The sequence below is a fragment of the Fukomys damarensis genome, unplaced genomic scaffold (assembly GCF_012274545.1).
Source record: "Fukomys damarensis isolate Sample0158 unplaced genomic scaffold, DMR_v1.0_HiC HiC_scaffold_12, whole genome shotgun sequence".
Taxonomy (NCBI): domain Eukaryota; kingdom Metazoa; phylum Chordata; class Mammalia; order Rodentia; family Bathyergidae; genus Fukomys; species Fukomys damarensis.
This window is the reverse complement of record NW_022900924.1, coordinates 36227601-36248702: the sequence shown is the minus strand read 5'-3', so window position 1 is coordinate 36248702 and position 21102 is coordinate 36227601. Positions and strand designations below refer to the sequence as shown.

General features: G+C 32.6%; 1 protein-coding gene across 5 annotated transcripts in view; it reads right to left on the bottom strand.

Annotated features, from left to right (window-relative positions):
* Positions 1 to 21102, bottom strand: part of Naaladl2 (N-acetylated alpha-linked acidic dipeptidase like 2) — an 853454-nt gene that overhangs the window by 303477 nt on the left and 528875 nt on the right. For all 5 annotated transcript variants that reach the window (XM_010632423.3, XM_010632422.2, XM_010632426.2 and 2 more), the window contains one exon: positions 17750 to 17869. In XM_010632423.3, coding sequence (XP_010630725.1) covers positions 17750 to 17869 — 120 coding nt within the window. The remainder of the gene's footprint in view (positions 1 to 17749; positions 17870 to 21102) is intronic.

The following is a 21102-nucleotide window of genomic DNA, read 5'->3' as shown; positions in this document are numbered from 1 at the left end:
CCCCGGAAAAAAAAAAAAAAAAAAAAAATTCTCTTAGCCTTTTATGCCATTATATTTGAATTTTACTTTTTTATTTTCTTATTTTTATTTTTTGGGGGGTACCAGGGATTGAACTCAGGTCCTTGCACTTGCAAAGGCAGGCCACCAAACCGCTGAGCTAAATCCCCGGCCCTATATTTGAATTTTAGACAAACAAATATTTCTTTAGAAATGCTATCTATTTAATAAATATATGTTTTAAATTTCTTCATCAATAATATGAAGTGTTTTTGTTTTACCTCTAGATGTTTAGGAAAATCCTAGCAATCAATCCCCATCACCTACTGCCATGGGGAAATACATTAGTTGTTTTATTCTCATAATAATAGATATTATGACTAGTAATTTAGCCTGGTCCTTCATAATATAGCCTGCTTACAGAAGATTGCATGGTTACATGATTAAGGGGCCCAATTCTTTCCAATCAAGCAGGAAATATCCTGGTAGGGAGTTTAGTCTAAATACAAAAATGTTTTCATAAAATGTATGTTCTATTACACCTTTTCTTAATCATTTATCAATAGCAAAATATAATTCAGTGAAATAGACATACAGAGGGTGGAATTATGCACCATCTCCAAGGTAAATTTGTAGCCTTACAATGTCTCCAGCTTCTCTGGCCTAAGATCTATTTGAAAGTAAAATTAGAATATGCGGAGTGAACATAACACCTTATTGCTCATTAACTTGCTGTTTTGAGAGCCATTTATAATTCAAATTTAATATAAATGGTTTTATTTAATACGTTTTATACACACATAGATGAATGCATGGATGTGGACACACAACTGTTTACACATAAATACAAATCATATGATAAACATGGAAACTATTTGTATCAGATATTTAGCATAGGCCTCACACTTTGGTCAAATAACAGCATTAGAGTTGGCCCTCATATAGTTTACATATTTTAGGTTACAGCCAGACAAATATTAGCATAAATAAGGGTCTAGAACTTCAGACTAATCCATGCTTATTCTCTAATTCAGATTATGCTTGCCCACAATCTTTGTTCGATTTCATCTGAAAGAAGTAACTAAAACATCACTAATTATGTCAAACATTCAAAGATCTTTGATTTAAACAGAAATTAAAATATTCAGTGAAGAGCAATGTTTTAAACTACATTGTTTTCCACTTCAATAGTGTCATTTTATCATGTCACTTTTCTTTTTGGCATTTCCATTTCTGTAGTGTTTGCTTTGGTTTGGCCAATTAACACTCTTACTTAATTTGTTGCCAGTCTTCCCCAAATAGTATAGCACTTTTTTTTTTTTTGCTAGAACAGCTTGACAAATGAAAAAGGAAATAAATGAAATATTTTTAAAACATACATTCCTGAGAATCCCAGAATTCTATATCTTATCAAGAAACTATTTATCATATCTGTATTGAGCACATTTTCTGCTATATTCTCACAATCTCACAAGTAAACTTTTCTATTAAGCTGGGTCATTAGATGAATTATGTTTTTAAAATACTATTTACATTTATTTAAGAGGGTATTTTGCAAAGATTTTTGAAAAGTAGTGCTATTTGGATTGAATTTCACAAAGGGGCCTAATTTTTGCGGTCTTCATAAGCTACCATGCATGTCAGAAAGGCAGGTTCCTGGAAGGGTCCTACTTGGAGCTGAGACACTTGGAAGAAAAGAGACAAAAATCTGTCTTTGATTTTTATGGATAGTGTCCTGACTGGGGAAAAAATAATCCAAAATCTAAAGTTCAAGCCAAGCTTGAACAATTTAAAGGCTTAGTAAAACCCTAGCTCAAAGGGGGGGGGGAATTTAAAAAGGACTGAGAATGTAACAAAGTCCTAGGTTCAGTTTCCAGGACCATACATGAAACAAACAAACATACAAAAAACTTCAAAAATTCTAGAAAAACTAAACCCTGATTTTTGTACCAAAAACGCATCAGTGAATAAAATAAACAACTATCTCTTTGTCTTTTCATATGCCTGATGTTCTAAAGAGAAGAGACTGACAGGAAACAGAGTCAACAAGTAGATTGTGTAGAGCCTTATACCACGATAGTACTTACTGGTTAAGGGATTTGGTCATGGTTGAGTGTGGTGGGGTTGAAAATGAATGAGGTACACAGGGTAAGTCAGGCTGTGAAAGGCACTGACTGCAGCAGAGTAAGCAAGGGGGAGAGTAGCAGCAAATGGGGTTAGTCAGATAGGATTGTATTCTTTGGGGCCCTTAAGCCAGTGTGAGGACCTTATCTTTTATCTAAGCGAAATGAGAAGCAGAACACAACATGATCTGCCTAAAAGTTGTAAGGTTAACTCAAGCAAAACTGACAATGAGGTGACAGGGGTGAAAGCAGGGCAAGCAATGAGGGTTTCTGAAATCATCTTGGGATTTCAGTGAAGGTACAGAGGTGGTGACATATATTTGAATTCTAGTATGTTGAGGATAAGAGCCAATAGATTGATATCAGACAAAGAGAATAGTAAAGCATGACCCTACAGCTTTTGGTTAAATGAAAGAGAGTTAAGATGTCTGAGGTCAGCAAAGATTCATGCTGGGACATGAATGAAAAGTTCAGTGTAGAAATTTGTGTTATGTCAGTCATATCAATCACCCAAGAATACACTCACTTCTTCCCCACAACAGTAACCCATTAGTCTAAATACAGAACACATATATTTGAATTAATATTAATTGGCAACTACTCCTGAAACATCAAAGGCATTTCTTTGAATGACAATAAAAAGCCAACCTGAAGTACTATTCTTAAGGATGCCCAAGCTGAGATTATATACAGACATGAAATACAATTTATTAAAGTGTCCAAACTTTTTAAATCATGCATTAGAAGACACATTAGGTACAAGCACTTCATTGCTAATTACCCTGAAAGGAAGAAAAAACAATAGAAAAATACATTAAAAAGATTAATAAAGGATCCTAGACACAGGGGGTTTAAAGGAAGAGAAAAAGTAAAGTTAAAGAAAAAGAACTGATTGCCATTAAATCCGCTTTATGCCTGACACATAGCTTACTATGTGAATGCCTTCTCAAGAATAAATTGCTATCTTTTTTTTCAACATTTCCCTATAAACTATCTGCACAAAGCTTCACTAAAGTAAAAGGCAATTAGTAAGATACTCAAGGTAAGCATATATATTATATGTAGCACAGCAACATGATCTTTAAACATTTTGTAAAACTAATACAATTCTCCAGGTAAGTGTATTTATCAAGTAATATTTTATACATTTATGAAATTCTTACTTCTTGTGCTGGTATTTATTTTAAGAAAAAATGACTAACTCTGTAAACTCAATGAACTGTGTTTCTATGTAAAAATATACTATTGCAATAAGCAAATAACAAGCTTAAAAATAAAATTGAATCACTTCATTTAGTAAAATGCTTAGGTAAACTACACAATACCCAGAGAATAAGTAAAGTAAAAAATGTGAACCACAAAAAAAATATGTTAAATCTTTCCTTGCCATTTCCTTATAAAATCTCATGATAAATATCTGAAAAAAATCCAGAAGGAATACAAATATGACCTAAATATACAGTATATTTTATAAATTGAAGAGGATTAAAAATCTGAAATAAAACTAGTAGGTTAGTAAAAAAACATAGGCACAAATACATTACTTTTAATGAAGCAATGAGTCTATAAGTACAAGCATCTTTTGAAAACTTGCATAATTTTTAAACATGATAAAGATATCTTTTGAGAAGATATGTCTAAGTACACCAAAAGACAATTTTTATAGCACTCTAAAAGACTTTCTCAAAGGAAAAGGAAATTGAAAGTTGCTTTGCTATAATAAATGCTTTTAAAGATACTGACAGACTAAAAGACCATACCATAGACCATGGCCTTCTTTGCCAACTGCACAGATTTCCTTAGTTGCTTAAAAGGCTTTTGCAAAATAAATTCTATGTCTGGAGTCTATGGTTACATATTTGAAGATAAAAATTTTTGTGATTTTAACTTTTGGGATACATTGGGTGATTGAAAATGTAATACTGAACAGCAGCCTCGTAAAAAGTTCAGATTTAAGAATCTTCATTCCAAAGTGAAGAATTCACTGAATTGAAATTATAGTAATTTTAGTAGATTTTGAATCTAATGATTACTTTAACATTCATGCTGAGATTTTCTTGATGTTGGCTAATGTTGGCTAATATGCATCCTTTAGATAAGTATATTTTAGATTTTCTAACTCTTTATTGAAAACTGAATTACTTACTTTTAAGATTTTTCCTAACAGTCTTTTATGCTTAACTTTAGTACTGTCATAATAGGTTTTGTGTCTCTAACTAAGAGAAGAAAATTTTTGAAGATAAATTTTGTTAGGATGTATATTGAGCATAAGTATTAAATTTTATATATAGTGACACTTTAATCCAGATATAAATACTGATTTTTAATATCCTAGATCATCTCTAGACTTTACAAATGAAATAGAATAATGTATGCTCTTTTGCAGTCACAATTTTTTGAGTTTTTTTATGATGTGTGTGTCAACAGATTATTATTTTTTAATGCTAGATAGTAATCCATTGTATGTATTCTCTGTTGACAGATATTCAAGTTATCTTCCATTTGGGCTACTATGAACATAGCTTCCATAAGCATGTTCATATAGATCTTCTTACAGACATATTTCTCTTTTTTTGAAACATATCCAGATTGAAATTTCTGAATAATATGGATGATAGATGTTTAGCTTTATAAAAAATCACTAAATCATTTTTAAAGTAAAAGGATCATTTTATACCATCACAAGTGCGTGAAGTATGAAATATCTAGTTGCTCCAGATACTTACCAATATATCTTATTGACAGTCTTTTACATTTTATCCATTATAGTGCATGTATAAAATGAAGTTTTAAAAAATATGCCAATTACAGTTAATTATTAAATGTCCATTATATCTAATTTTGCATATTTCCAAGGGCTTTTCTTCAAGAATATTCTAGATTGCTCTAGGAGGGTGAGCTCTGAACCATTGAAATATTATTTCTGGCAAGTATATATTTGAATGCCTGAGTTATGGGATCATAAAATATCAATTTATGCTAACAATGTGGATTATGCTAAGTTTCACAGTGACATCTGATTTCTTATTTTATACCTTGTATGCACCTTATTTTGTTTTATTTTTGATCACTTGCATTGACCTCTGCTATCCAGTCTTGTGCCTATTTTTCTGAACTACGTATCTCTATCTTCCTGCCCTAAGCAAATGTTCAATAGCTGCTGCTTCATTTGCATTGGGAGTATCTGGGATAGGTTTCTCGCAGTGTATCTATGCTGTCTCCATAGATCCAGAAACCACTGTCTTGTACTTCACAAAATGCCTCAGTGCCTCGGTGGAGTTTTCCTCACTAACCTTATTTGTCTGTAGCCACTGCTTGTTCCATATGTTCATACCCATATCTTCGCTACACTGCTCCTAATCTTGCTTTCTTCCATTTATGCAACAGGTCCTTTCTGTAGAAAGAGACTTAGGTTCCAGGTTATGGGATGCAGCAATGAGCAAAACTTCCCAAATTTCTACATCCCAGGGGATTAAGTTTCACCAAGAGAAAAAGATAACGAGATAATATGTCACTTAATATATAATACATAATGTTAAGTGATAAAGAGAAAAAAAAAGCTCCAAAGGGAGATATAAATTGCTAGGATGGCATTTCAGACTTTAAATGTTAGAATAAGGAATTTCTCAGTAAGAAGGCAATTTCGAGCAAAGATACAAAGGAAAGGATACTATTTAAAAGCTATGACACATTTCATAAAGAAAGATGGATAATGGGCAGCTGTATCTCTAGGTCTTAGAAAATAAAACAGGTTCATGCAAGTAAAAATTAAGTAATGGAGATGCTATCATATTTGATTTATCATATTGATAAATTATTAGAAATACAATGTAAAATGGCATAAAAGTATATGAAGTTAGAAACTAGTATTCTTTGACCCCAAAATTTCATTGTTTAGAACTTATTCCAAGAGGATATGAAGAATTTGGATAAACTACTACCTATTAGAAACTGTAAATCTGCTGACCACCTCTGTGCTAGTTAATCTTGTCAACTCGACTGAATGAAGATAACCCTTCAGGATGATTGCATCATGTGGGTGAGGTCCGTGGACCAAGTCACTGAAATTCACAGCTGAATGTGCTAAATATGCTAGAAAGGTCTCAGTTGGAGGAGGTGGGTCCCTGGGGATGTGTCTCTGGAGGATGTATCTCTTGCTGTTGCTCTTATGTTATGCTCTGCTTCTCAGGCGCATAAAGTGAGCAGCTTTGCTGTAACAGGTCCTTCTGCCATGATGTTTCTGTCTTGTAGTCAGCGGACCATGGACTGAAACCTCTGATATAATGACCCAAATAAACCATTCATTCTTTTAAGATGTATGTGTCAAGCGTTTTGTTCCTGCAAAAGGAAAGCTGATCTATCCAACCTTACATGGCCTTGCAATGATCGGTAGATGTTTTGGGGTGTATTCTTTCTGAATGCTCCCTTTCCAAGGGTAAGAACTCTCTTGCCTTAGAGAATGCTGCTTCATGAGTGTAAGATGGCCACACCCATGCATTTCTCACTACAACTACAAGGCTTCGAAATACATGTAAAATCAAGAGTATGACAGACACTGTGAGAGCTTAACCTGTGGTAGGTCTGGGCTCAGTCAGCTGTTTCCTCAGATGTCTAGAACTCAGTCTAGAACTCACATACCCTGGAGTTGTAAAGCCTCTCCACCAACACCCACACGGTGGACTTGTGGTTCAGTGGTCATGCCAGTTTCTCCTGAAAACCAGTCATATAAATGTATGCCTCAAACTTTAATTATACTTTCTTTTCCACAGATACTGGCTTCCACTCAATGGAGCAAGTGGATTTTAATAATTTGGAACTCACTTGACTTTGTGTTTAATATGCCTTGTCTATTTTCTGCGAGATTTGCTCACCTTCCTCTTTCCTCCTTTAAGCCCTGTGAATTTAAGAAATTCTCTTCGTGTGGCAAAAAAGCTGTGTGATTTGTGAAGTAATACTTTAATCATTGCTTTGTTTCTATCATATGAAATACAACTTCACAACTTACTGAGACTGAAGCTTCCAGCAACTACACACACCCGCCAGGGATGAGGAAGGTAAAAGGAAGGCAGTTACTAGACCAGATGTTTTTGCTACTACAGGCCTGTCATGGAGGTAATGTATCTGTGAGGTGGAATACCAGGCTTGTGGGTTTCAGGAGGCAGAATACGGTTCGTTCCATATCCCTGTGTGTCATGGCTGAGACAGTATGGTTCAAAGGCCAGTAACTTGCCGGAGATTTAGCTCAGCAACACTGTGCCTGACTCACAAGCATAAGGATATGAGTTAGATCACAGGTACCAAAACAAAAACAAAAACAAAAACAATAAACCAAAAAGAAAAAAAAAAAAGCCAATAACTGGAAGTAGCTGCAGACTCGAAATATCTTCACAGAATACTATAATAGTGGCATTTGTAATATTAGCTTCCTGATCCTAAAGCGTCCTGGTTCAAAAAGGGCAAAAGTTTATACAATTGAATATATAGTAGCATTATTAATAAAAACCTGGGCCGGGAATTTAGCTCAGTGATTTTTGCCACCTGCCTTATAAGAACAAAGTCCTGAGTTTGATCCCTGGTCCCTGGTACAAATAACAAAAACAAAACGAAACAAAACAAAACAAAAAAAACAAGCCCAATAAAAACCTTTCAGATGTATATAATGTTAAAAATGAAAATTGATAGAGATGTTATAGCTGTGTGTGTGAATATATGTTAAATGAACATTTTTATTAAAAAAATCAAACCTACGGATTTGTCCGTGTATTACTGTGAATTCTTACAGATTTTTAATATACTTCACTGATCTAACAAGGATAATACATTTTTAATTTGTAAGGTATTTGTGGTATATTGAAAAGAAAAAAGCTGCAGATCTCGTTTCCCTTTTTGTAACAGTGCTTGTCTATATAACACAAGGTAAAATATTCTCAGAGATTATCTCTGAATAGTAAAATTATACGTTATTATTTATGCCTTTCTTTTGCTCATAAGTTTACAGTTTCTCTACAAAGAGCACAATAAAATAATACATGGGACTATGATAGTTCTCAGGGAATTGTTTGTGACGTACACGTTCTTTTATCTAAATTCTTACTTTTAAGATAATATGAATACATCAATCACACCTGTCAATCTCTACCAAACTAGAGCAACATCCTTCCTCATTTAGGGATTGTGCAATAACTCATTATTTTGCCAACCTATGATTACCTACTGAATGTTATTGAAACCTGCTTAAGATTTTAGACTATTGTCTCTATATAACTAGAAAAAATACTATTTTATTCCATGGCTCACTGAAATACACATAAAATGTAGCTGATTAATCCTTCTTTTGTTTCAAGTGCTATGGAACACGGTACCTCTTTGATGCTGTGATTCTAAAATAGATTCTTCTCTATAAACCTCTCTAGATTAATGTCTATTTCAATCTTAGCTACTAGCATCTTGATTTTTTCTTGAATTATCATTGATTACTGTAGAATAATATGTGAGAGCTGTTTCATGGGACGAGGGTTATCATAAATAAATTTCCAAAGCTCCAGACCATGTTGCCAATGCAGCCCAAGAAAAGAGTTGTAAAAAAAATAAGAACAAAGGGGGATTATGTCCAGGTGCAAATTTCAAATAATGAATGTCACTATACTGTATACCTTAAATGTACCAATAAAATTAATTAATAAAAATAAAATTCAATTTAAAAAGGAGTTATAAACACCAATACTCAATGTAAAATGTTCATAGGACCTTATAGTTCATAAACTGTTACCATATATGACTTATAGATTTAGAGAGAATACTTGTAAAGGCATAAATAGAAAAGTAATACGTATGAAAACTGTAGTGTGGTAATAAACAGACCTTAAGAACAAATTGCAAGCTCTCTTATACATTACAAAAACTAAATAAACAAATAAGCAAATACAAATGAATAAAAGATGAATTCATAACTGAATTGCCACATAAATAAATATTAGCTGAAGCACTCATCCATAAAAATGTTTAATCTCTTTACAACATTGTTTGAGCAGCTTAAGGCAATTCTTATTTGAGAATTCATCCTGAGGCTGAATTGAAATTGTTTCTCTCTGCCTTGGAGACATGGAAAAAATTGTTATCATGGCCCTGAGAAGGATTGTTTTTTCTGAGTTAAAATAATTTAATGTTCTGCGGTTCAATTTCTTTTATCATCTTCATATTAAAATTATAATTTTGCACCTGAAAATTTTAGATAGCAGTAGCAAGTATGGAAGTATTAGTGTCACCATGTAGGACTTTTGGGGCTATAATTTTGCAGGTGAAATTCCAGATCAAGGGAAGGAATAATCACTGCCTTCAAGTCTTTTATCTCCAGAATATATTAAGTTGTATGCCTGAAAAAGTAAATTTGCACTGAGAAATATTAACTTGTACATTTTTGTCATTTGGAGAAATTTACTTTCAAAGTGAAACTATTCGACACTTGCTTATGTTCTTGTTAAGATTCCAACTTTAAGGTACAATTAAGTTACTTTAAAGAAGCATTTCTGTGGCCACTTTTACAAGTTGCCTGAAGCAAAATGATCTAGAATAAACAAACTTGGAGAAAGCTATGTGTTCTCCTTACATATGGGATCTTGTGATTCAGAGCAACATACTGCTGATCCTACTTTGTATACCTTTCACAATGCACACTGGGAATAACAGGTTTTATTCATATATTTACTTATTTAATCATTTGTTTTACATTATTAATGATTTCCTTTTGTTTCCATAAACCAAATTATTTTGATGAAGAACCAAACCCAGCACACTGTTCAAGTACAAAAGTCCTTGACAAGTACAAGACACCACTTAAAAATAAAGAGGAACAAAAAAATCAAGCAGATATGATTGATTCTACTTATCAAAGTACATGCTAACAGATACTAAAACTATTTTAGTACTTACACTTCATAGGATTGCTTCTTTCATTAGCCTGAGACTGTCTGTTTTAATTGATTACATGTAAAATACTACAAAACTTTCATACGGTATAAGGGCAAAGCATCACTAATAACATGAACTGTAGGTTTTTAACTAAAACTGTTAAAACTTGATAAATGGTAAGACTTGATAAATGTGATTTACTTCCTCTTTTGCATAAATGGCCATTCTTCCAAATTTGGTAGAGGTAAGGTCTAAAATAACAATAAAAAACATACAGACAAAAAAGCACTTGAGCTAAAGCCATTTTAACAATATACTATTTATAAGTTTATAAAGGAGCTCAAGCTAAAATTCTCAAGTTGTCTGCCTTTCTTTTTGGATACATAACCCAAATATTTAAATCAGAGTTTGAATCAAACTCTCACTAATACTTCCCTTGATACCTAAATTTAAATAAAAAGGGATTTATATGGTGTCAATGTATACTGAACAGAAAACCTTGTAAAACAGTAATAAACTGGAAGGAATGGTTGGTTTAAACACAAAGCAAAGTCTTGTAAACCTGGAAGATAGATAAACCTGCCAATAGAACTGTGATTTTAAATGTAAGACTTTATTGAAGTGATAAATTAAAGAAAGATTTTAAATCAGATTACTAGTCTTTATGGTCACTTCAGTTGACTAGCAGTAGAAGTAACAGAAGAAAAGAAGATAAATTAAATAAAGCCCACTGAAAAGTGTTAGCATTCATGATAAAAGTGAAGACAATATCTCTCATTAATAAACTCAAAAAACATAAAATAAAAATACAAAACCAAATTTATGTAATTTTTCATGGAAGAGGATTCAGTAGAATAATGTTTTAAAGCTGATTCAACTTTTATATTACACAATCAGCTGAATAGAAATTAAGCTTTATTTCAGTCCTTTATCAAGAGCAGAGGAAGAAAAAGAAAATATTAATTTATTAGCTATCTTTATTTTATGACCATGCTTCTATCATCTGCCATTATGTATTATGATTAAAAACACCAGAGAAAAAATAAATGCATTGTAAGTTCAAAAGGCAGAATAAATGGAAAAAATATATGAATTGTGTTACAAATGAAACCATATAAATCAAACCATATAAACCATGTAAATCAAAACAATATCAAGGTAGGGGCAGGGATTTAGCTCAGTGTTTCTGCCACCTGCCTTGCAAGTGCAAGGTCCCAAGTCTGATCGGCAGTACCAAAAAAAAAAAAAAAATTGCATCACTGTAATGCTGGTTCAGAGGCAACTCTGAAGTGCATGGTCTTCCATCCTGTCCAAAATAATCACAACATATAGACTGCTCATCTCACATGCTTTCCTATGTTTCCTATTCAGTAACTATCTGTAACTGCATGTAGACGTCATTTTTGATAGCACACACACACACACATATACACACACAGGCAAACACACACTCTTAAGGAAATACAAGAAGCATCAGCACTCATTTGGAAGAACCTCATAGGATTCCAAAGTTTGTAGGCTATATATTGCACAATATTTTCAGAGTGGTCAGGTTGATTAGCACCACTTCTCAGATGCCTCATCTGAGGAGATCTCCTCATCTTAAAAAATGTTATTAATTGATTTCAACCAGTAACAAATGTTGGCAGGGCTGTGAGGAGAAAGGAATCCTTCTCCATTGTTGGTTGGAGTGCAGACTGGTGCAACCACTGTTTAAATCAATATGGAGACACCTCAAAGAACTAGGATTACAGGTCCCATTTGACCCAGAATTGAAAGAACTATACCACAGTGATATATGCTCACCCATGTTTATAAAGGCACAGTTCATAATAGCTAAAACTTGGGAAAAGCCCAAATGCCCATCAGTTGGAGACTGGATAAAGATGTGGTTTTTGTATAAAATAGAATACTATACTCAGCCATAAAGAATGAGAAACTAGAAACATTTTTTGCTAAATGGATGCACATTGAGGCAATACTTTTAAGTGAAATAAATAGGACATGCTTGAGTAAACACTGAATAATTTCTCTGATGTGACAAACAGTGTAAATAAAGTTCCAATGGTATAACTGAAAGTGTGAAATAGAAACAAAATGGCTAAAGGGGAAGTGGGAAGGGGAGGGGAAAGGAAATAAGGGAAAAGAAAAAATGTGAAAAAAGAATAAAATGGATACAAAGTCTTTGTAAATATGGAAGGGTGAAGTGGGTGAAGGGAAGACAGGGGAGTGGGGATAAAATAAGAGCCAAGACATATGTAAAGGTACAAGATCCCAAAGATAAATGTAACTGTATTATTTGCTTTAAATGTACCAATAAACTTAAAGGGGGAAAAATGGTCCTACATCTCATCTCAAGAGAATATCAACTGATTTAGCATAGACTTGTTCAAAAACTCTAGGCTCTGCCAAGTTATAATTTAGATGTGATGACAATAAAACTTAATTGTTTTTATTGTTCCATTGTATATAAACATAAAGTCAAGAAAAATTGTTAGATAATATCTATTACTTGCAAATCAGGGTTTTAATTCTCAAATATGTGAACAAAGTATCTTCTGATACAATGTCTCAACTATTTTGCTTTACCCCCATAATAACAGTGGTAATCAGGTAGTCATGAGAGATAGCAGCAGCTACATAGTTCAGGATGCAACTGCACATATCACACATAAAGCACCCCTGGAAGAGGAAAGGAGCATAAACATCACTGTATTCAGTTTGAACAGGGAAACAGAAACTGAGATGGACATTAGTATGTACATCTGATTTGAAAAGAAACATTAATCATTCAGTAAAATACTTTGTCTACATAATTGAAGTACTCAGCTTTAAAAAAAACAAATTACTGAATTCCTTCCACTTTCAGAATCCACACATACTTTTTACCTCTATCCTATAATACACATTTCTGCATTAAATCAGTCACATGATTTATTTTCTGTAAATTTCAGTGAGCTGATATCATACTCCTTTATTTTAGCTAGTTATGCATATCTTAAATTCATAGAAAAATAGTAAGTTCCTGGGCAATAGAACATTTCATCTTGTTATCATGTGTTCTACAACAATTATAGCACTGTTGTGCACACTTTGGCTTCTTGTGAATATCTGTCACATAAAAGAGCTCTGCAGTGGACCAGGAGTATTCAGAACCAGTATTATAGTCCAGGTCTGGGCTTACCAGTCTAAGGAAATTAGATGATTTGAAATATATGTTTTGTATTTTCTGGTATGTAAAAACTAAACATGAAATTAAAAAATAAAACTTACAAACCTGGAAATATCTTTGCCAGTTTTTAAAAGTTTTTTTTTTTTATAGTGTCAATCCCTTGTACAGTTCTACAATGTTGATGTAGATGCTTCTTTCATAAGATTCTCCAGCTTCTGGCAGGCGCTTCAAAACTAGTGTTCTAGTAGAGTATAGCTAGATTGACTACTTTCATATGTACAAATGCTGCAGGCTTTCCCAAAATAACCTCTTAGAAATTTCATCACTATTTACTTGAGACTTACAAAGCACTGACTAATATGTGCATGATCAAATTCTGTTTTTCTAAAGGCAAAATCAATATCTTCTCTGATCTTTGAAAGATGATTGCAAAAACTAAGAATAAAACAGCAATGTAGACAGACACATTTGTGTTTGTGTTGCATCCTAATGTTTAAAACTACTATTTGCGGAGCAAATTTAATCTTTAATTGAAAAGTTATTTTGCATGAAGGCAGTTGTGTTTCATTAACTAAAGTCAATGAACTGTGTGTTTTTTATTGTATATTTTAAGGATTCAGTGGAGATTCATTTTTAAGAAAGAACTCCTCTCCCAATAAATTGGATATTGCTTAAGATCTCTTACTCTCTCCTCATTCAAAGGAACTGGGTTCTCCACTGATCTCTACAGACATCCTCAGTCCTCATAGAAGTTTACATATAGGGTTTATATTCACTTGAGAATGAGAAAAATAGATAATGCTCCTTATGTCAATAACAGGTTAAATTAAGTTCACTATGTTCTGTGTAATACAGTGATGGAATAATAAATATAATTCAAAAAGATATCCATGAAACATTAACTGAAGTGTGTTGCGACCATTAAGGGAGTGAAAATTGAAGCCACCCACTAGGAAAAAAATTCACAATCTGTAAAAGAAATGTAGTTTACGGTCAGATAATATATATTCATTTCTTAAACGTTGATATACAGAAATATTACTATTTATATTTTAGGCTTTGAATTTAATTTTAATTCTAAAGCTTTTAAGCTAATTATAAGTGAAAAATTACTTTTGTGTGTGTGAAAATACTGACAGCACAAATACAAACAAAATCATATTGAAAATATTAACAGAAGTCTTGGAAAACTCAATTGTAAAAACGTTTTAAAATTAATTCCTACTTAATTCCTACTCAGTCGGTAAGACATTCATATATTACTACCAAGACAAACTATTAGTTATCAGTGTTATGATTTTTAAAAACATTCTGATTATTTTCAAATGTAATACATATTTACAATAAATCCAGAAGAAAGGAGACTAACACAAAGACCCCTCATGCTCCTGTTACCCAACCTTGGTAACCCCAACTTTTTCCCATTCCTTTAGTAAATCTTGCATGAATTCTAAGAAAGACTTGTCAACTCAAATATTAGATTCAGACTAATTAAACAGTTTTTGATCTTCAGAAAGTTGTTATTCTCTCCACTGAGAGAACATAGTTGTAGTGTTCAACTTTAGTGGACTGCCTTCGATATATTTTTTTCTCAATTGCAATTATTTAAATTCTCCTTACTTCACCATCAAAGTTTTAGTGACAGACTGGAGGGAGAGCTCTAAAGGCATTGCACTAATCGCCCTGTAGCTTATCTTCTCAATAACCTAGAAAATGCTATGAAACTACTGACACATGCAGCCATCTGTGTGAATCTTAAACAGCATTACTCTGTGTACTCAGAGGACACATACCATAGGATCCCAATTCTTACTGATGTTCTGAAAGGCAAAACTATAGGGGTAAAATTCAGACCAGTGGTTGCCGGGACAGAGGATGAAGGGAGGAAACTATGAAATACTTTTGCATGGTAGAAATACTATACATCTTGACTGGGACCCTATATATGTGACTGTATATATTTGTCACATTTCATCATGCTGTCCATTTAAATGGAGAATTGACTATGTGCACATTACACTTCCACATTTCCAGGCAATCTGATTTGAATAATAAGCATACCATACCGAGATTATTAATACTCATGGATCTAAAACCGTGAGGCTGCCATTTGCTTCATTGAAATAATATACTAATAATGCACTTAAAGCTACTCTGATTTAGGAAAACTTTCAATTTTTATCTTATTAAGCTTATAATGTATTAATAATCCTGTATTTGTCTAGATTTTTCAAATAAAGTATAGTATTAGGTGCTAATAGTTTAAAGATCCCATTGCATAGATTTAAACCCATCACACAAATGTCACAAGGTCTTTTGGAACCAGCATTTTGTATCATACATTCCATACAACTTTGTGTGATCCATAATTTTGTCAACATGCTTTAAAGAAAATCTTGTTCTGTGTAGAAAAATCATTTTCAAATTGCTTGTTTTATACTAGATGATATGACTTATATGATCTATATATAGGCTCACCAGATTCAAGTAAACTAATACATATCTTTGTCAATGTATATGAAGTTACATATATTCTTATGTTAACAATTTAAATTCAGTTTTAAAGGAAAAATTTAAAATTTTTATTTTAGATGCTACTCATATTAATATACAAGTTACAAAATGATTTTTTTTCCTTCAGTTATTTTTTTCTTATTTTCTGTTAATATATTTTAAAGAAAACAACATATTACATTTTGTATGAAAATATAGCTGTCATCATACACATTTGTTCTACAATATTTAATATATCTAAATATGTAATGCTAATCTGAATATTTAATATGACTAAGTATGTAACACTCATCTTTATCATTTTCTTCTGAACTTCTAATATTCCTACCTTTCAAAATTATTCTATGGAATGAACATACACAAACACACATCTCAATTGAAAGACATTTTCCTTCAGTATAGACTTTGCTTCATTTTTAGATTTAAGGTTAGTGAGTAAATATTTTCACTTATAGTATAAAAGGGCTCATTTTGAAAACAAATGAGAAGGTACATCTTTTTTATGCCAACATTCATTATGGTGAAATCACGCTGTGCTCTCACATAGTTTTGTTTGTTATTCTGGGGATGAACCCACGGCCTTGTACATGCTAATCAAGTATTCATAAGTGAGCTACATTTTCAGCCACATAAGGAAATTTATATACTAACAGATATTATCATTGTCTATTACAAGATGTGTAACAATACAAGATGTACAAAAGTATTTTAGGTAATACTATATTCTCAAAATGATACTATATGAGTTTGAAACACCTTAATTCTTTGCTAGCTGGATATTGTGGCGCATGACTGTAATCCCAGCACTGGGAAGGCTGAGGCAGGAGAATCACTGTGAGTTTGAGGCCAGCCTGGGGTACATCATGAGTTCAAGGCCAGCCTGAGCTACATAGCTACATAGTGTCTCAAAAAACAAAACTTAAAAATAGATTGTTATTTCTATTTACCATTAAATTACAAAAGGTAAAAGAAAATGAATTTAAAGCAGTACACAGATCAGGGGAAATTAACTTACAGATCCAGATACAATTTAAGGTATATGTATTGGGATTTGGCTGATCTTAAATGCACAGATTTATCCATGTCATCTTTCGTAATGTTTCCTTTATTGTACTACATAAGGAAATGTCAACAAAAACTATTAAACTAGAAAATACTTTCTAAGTCGTAAAATGTTAGTTTGCATTACATTTCAATCAGGGATTATGGATAATTCAAAGTATCATTCTTTATCTTTCTTTAGTTCATTCTTTGAACTCACTAGAAAGCCTGAGCATCTTAAAGGTCATTTCCAGTATGCACTGAGAGACGCTGGGGCTGGGAGGAAACTGGCCCTGGGGGTGACAAGTCTGTTTTCAGAATGAGAAATACCACATACCACTGGGCTGGTAGTGAAGTCAAAGAACATAGAAATAAAAGTCTAAACTCTATTAATAAGCAAGAAAATGTTCTGCTGAAGTCTTTAAAATAGGTGAGAAGTGATTAAAATAACTCTAGTAAGATATCAAAAATAACATGGTTTTTTTCAAGTTACTTATTGAAAAAAACATGCTTTCCTTCCCCACACTTTTGCACATGCTATTTTCAAGATATGTTGCATTTACTTGTCATATACTCTTGCCCTCAGCGGCTTCCAATGTAGTTGAAAAGATAAAATAGTTCTCAAATGTACTCAAAACATGAACCAGGGGGAAGAAATATATAAAGTGACCCAATTTATCACAAAATCTCAAATTGTAGAATTGAATGAGTGATGAATTCAATTTCTAAAAAATTATATTTTTACTTATATTTTATATAAAACATAATTCTTTTTCTTTTTCTTTTTTTTTTTTTTTTTTTCCGGGAACTAAACTCAGGACCTTGCATTTTCAAGGCAGGTTCAGCACCATTGAGCTAAATCCCCAACCCCCACTAATTTTTTTAAACACCGTTGATCAATATATGTGTGCTTTCAAAGAAATAAAAAAGATCACGAAATACAAACTCATGGACAAAAGGAATGATCGCATTCCACAAAAACAGTTTATCTCACCTCCACTGCTAGTTGCTGCAGAGATGGGGATGCCACAGGGTGTAGACTCGAGTTTCCCCTTATGGGACTGTGGAGACTCACATAAGCTACAACATTTTTTTGCAGAATCTTCTTGAAATCCTGAAAAAAAATATATATATGTGTGTGTTCAGCGTAAACAATAATAACAGACTCTCTAACCCTGTTGATTATATGCCGAGTAATAAACACTTTGCATTTAAAATTGTTTCGTTGCATAAGAACTTTGTAAAGAAGCAAGTCTGCACCATCTAATAGAGAAACCCTGAGATAAAAGAGGATTTTAAATGAGGATAGTGAGGATTTAGATGCAACAAATAACAAAATATATTAAAGCACAATTCTGACAAAAGTCTGAGTTTAAGAGAAAATGTTCCCAAAACCTTAACATAGCACAGCATAGGGTTAAACTACAGAATCCAGAATCAATGTTTGCTTCAGTGATAGTACTTAATTTTGAGTTAGCGGCCAGGCGTGGCTGAAACTACTTTAGTGACTAATAAAAGAAGTCTTTTCCTTTAAAGCGTTGAGCTAGTTTTTGAAAAAAGTAACTCATTTTTTCTGAGATAAATTAAGCAAAATACATTTGAGACCCTGCTAATGTTGTTACTTTAAAAGGAAACCTGATGCAAAATTGCATTTTAGCTCAGTGGTAAAGGACTTGCCTATCACACCTGAGGCCCTGGGTTCTATAACAGGCACCACGAAATAAAACAAAACACAAAACAAAAACCTTGACACATTTCATGTACATTAATGGCATAAAAAGTTTCAGTAATATAGTTTTGCACTGTCTGCTGACCCTAAGTAAAAAACTAAAAAAAACACGGGCTGGGGATTTAGCTCAGTGGCGCTGCCACCTGCCTCTCTAAAGGCAAGGTCCCAAGTTGTATCCCCTGTACCAAAAAAAAAAAAAAAAAAAAAAAAAAAAGTCAAAGAGCACTGATCCTATAAATAAGAGGTCCTTCTATTATTTTGTTACTTTATGCACATATTTAATATGTATTATGATATGGGCACTCTATATAATCCTAAAGCTTATTCCACATGTTGGGTACGTATTGTTCTCCTTATAAAACTGGAAGGTTAAAGACTCTAAGGATTTATAACTGTAGCAAATTGATAATCTTATTTTTATTGTATGTTGAAAATTCACCTTACACCTCTTAAGAGAGGTAAATAGACAATTATTTGAAACTAATAAATATTTTAAATGAATATAAAATACACTTAAACAGTACCGATTTAGCAACGATACAGTTCAACATTATTTATTGCTACCTAAATGCTATGAAATAGTATCTATTTGCACAATTATGTAGACACTGTCTACATGCTAGTTCATGTAATTTTTCCTGAGAACATCGCTGTTTCAGGGATCCAGCATGAGAGAAATGAATCTTGCCTAAGATCACATGTTTTATGGTAGAAAGGGTCTGAACCCTGATTTATTTTACGCTAAAATCTGTATTAATTCCAAAATGGCCTGTAAAAATAAAGATTCTTCAAAGATGAAGTGATACTTTGAAAAAAATCTATTTAATAAAATTCTATGATTCTCTGAAAGGAGCAAGATTAGTATTGAATCATTTCCTCGATAATTCTATCACTTTAAATCCCATTTTTAAGTTTATTGACCAACATCACGTAATCTTCTTAACTACAACACTGGGTTCCCAGGGATTTCTATGTCAGCAAAATTAAATAGGGCAAATATCATGTCAATAAGGCTTTCCTCCCTCACCTTCACCTGGGAACACATTTAGAGCTTAAATTGGTTTGAGCGTAAAAGAAAAAGATTCATTCCGAAAAGGAAAAGACTGGATAAGAATAAGTAGAACATAACAAGTAAGAGTTCTCAAGGTTTTTCTTCAACAGGTCAGTTAGGAAATCACTTTATGAGCTGTACTAAAGAAGTCTCCTGATAATACAGTAAATTATAAAAATACACTATCAGTCAATAGTAAAATCTGTAAGTTGTCCATTGTTTTCATTATTTATTTGCTCCTGTAAATCTAGTCATGTAGAAAAAAGAAGGTGGTTAAATATATAATTAGCTACCAAAAATTCAAAGATAGTGGTCTGTACACTTTTAAATAGAAAGAGCCTTTATAATAAACATCCCCTCCCATGGACTTCCACACTGTAATATTTGTATATTTCATGTCTAATGATTGAGAAAGTAAAACACTAACAAAAAGGGCAAGAGCTTCAGTAAAACATAAAAATGACTTTATAAAGTGGGCATAATGACACACAGCTGTAATTCCAGCTACTGCAGAGGCTGAAAAAGGAGGGTCCCAAGTTTGTACTCAGCCTGAACACTTTAGGGAGACCCTTTCTCAAAATAAAAATAAATCAATAAAAAGGACTAGCGTTATAGCTCAGTGGTAGAAGCCCGTGGGTTCAATCTCCAGTACAAGAAAAATATTTCATATTTTATTGACCAAAAATTATGCACTCAATTGAAAACAATAATTGCTCAATACACAAAAGTTCGTATGGGTTCAATTTATAGGTTAGCAAGCTTGATATGCAAATAAACTCAGCAATTGTCAGCATATAATTCTCTCTGTATTTGGGCTCAGGATATTTATGTTAGGAAATAATAATGTTGGACAAGCCTATTTTGAAAATATAACAGGCATATGCATAACAATTTAGAATTAACATAATTGTGAAAATTATTGGTTATCTAGAAGATTAGTGAAATCTTTGGAGTTTGAAAAGACTTGAGACATTTTCTTTTTTTTTTTTTGAGACATTTTCTTAATTGCAAGAAGTTTGCAACACTTTTATTGTTTCTGAATTATTTAGAACAGTCCAAATCACAAATAACTTTCCTAAATGGCTCATAAATTTCTTCTTTAATTGAAAAGTAAATAATTTGGAATAAAAGTTTTACAGGACAGTTGAGTTGGTGTACTTTCCATCTTACCTTGCCAGTTTAGAAAGGTTCTTAAGCAATGAAATTTCTTCATTTGAAATAATTCTTTCAAGTATGGAACATCCATACCACTGATTTGCACATAGAAAAACATTCCAATTTGCAGCTTGTGAATCTTGCTGAACTTTACACTGTAAATTTTTTCTCACCATTACAGCTTTTCTTTCCCTCAAGCTAAAGTAAAAAACATTCAGCAGTTTCTTTCTCTAATTTCTGATACTTCTTTGATATTCAGTAGACATCTTTTTGAGGCTTAAATAAAAAATGTAGGAAGAGAATACCTACTAGCTGGAACATTTTCCTCTAAAGGCAAGATACTGAACCAATAAGGCAATCAAATAGTGTTCTAGTTTAAATTGTGTAGATTTATTTGGTGCATGTATATATA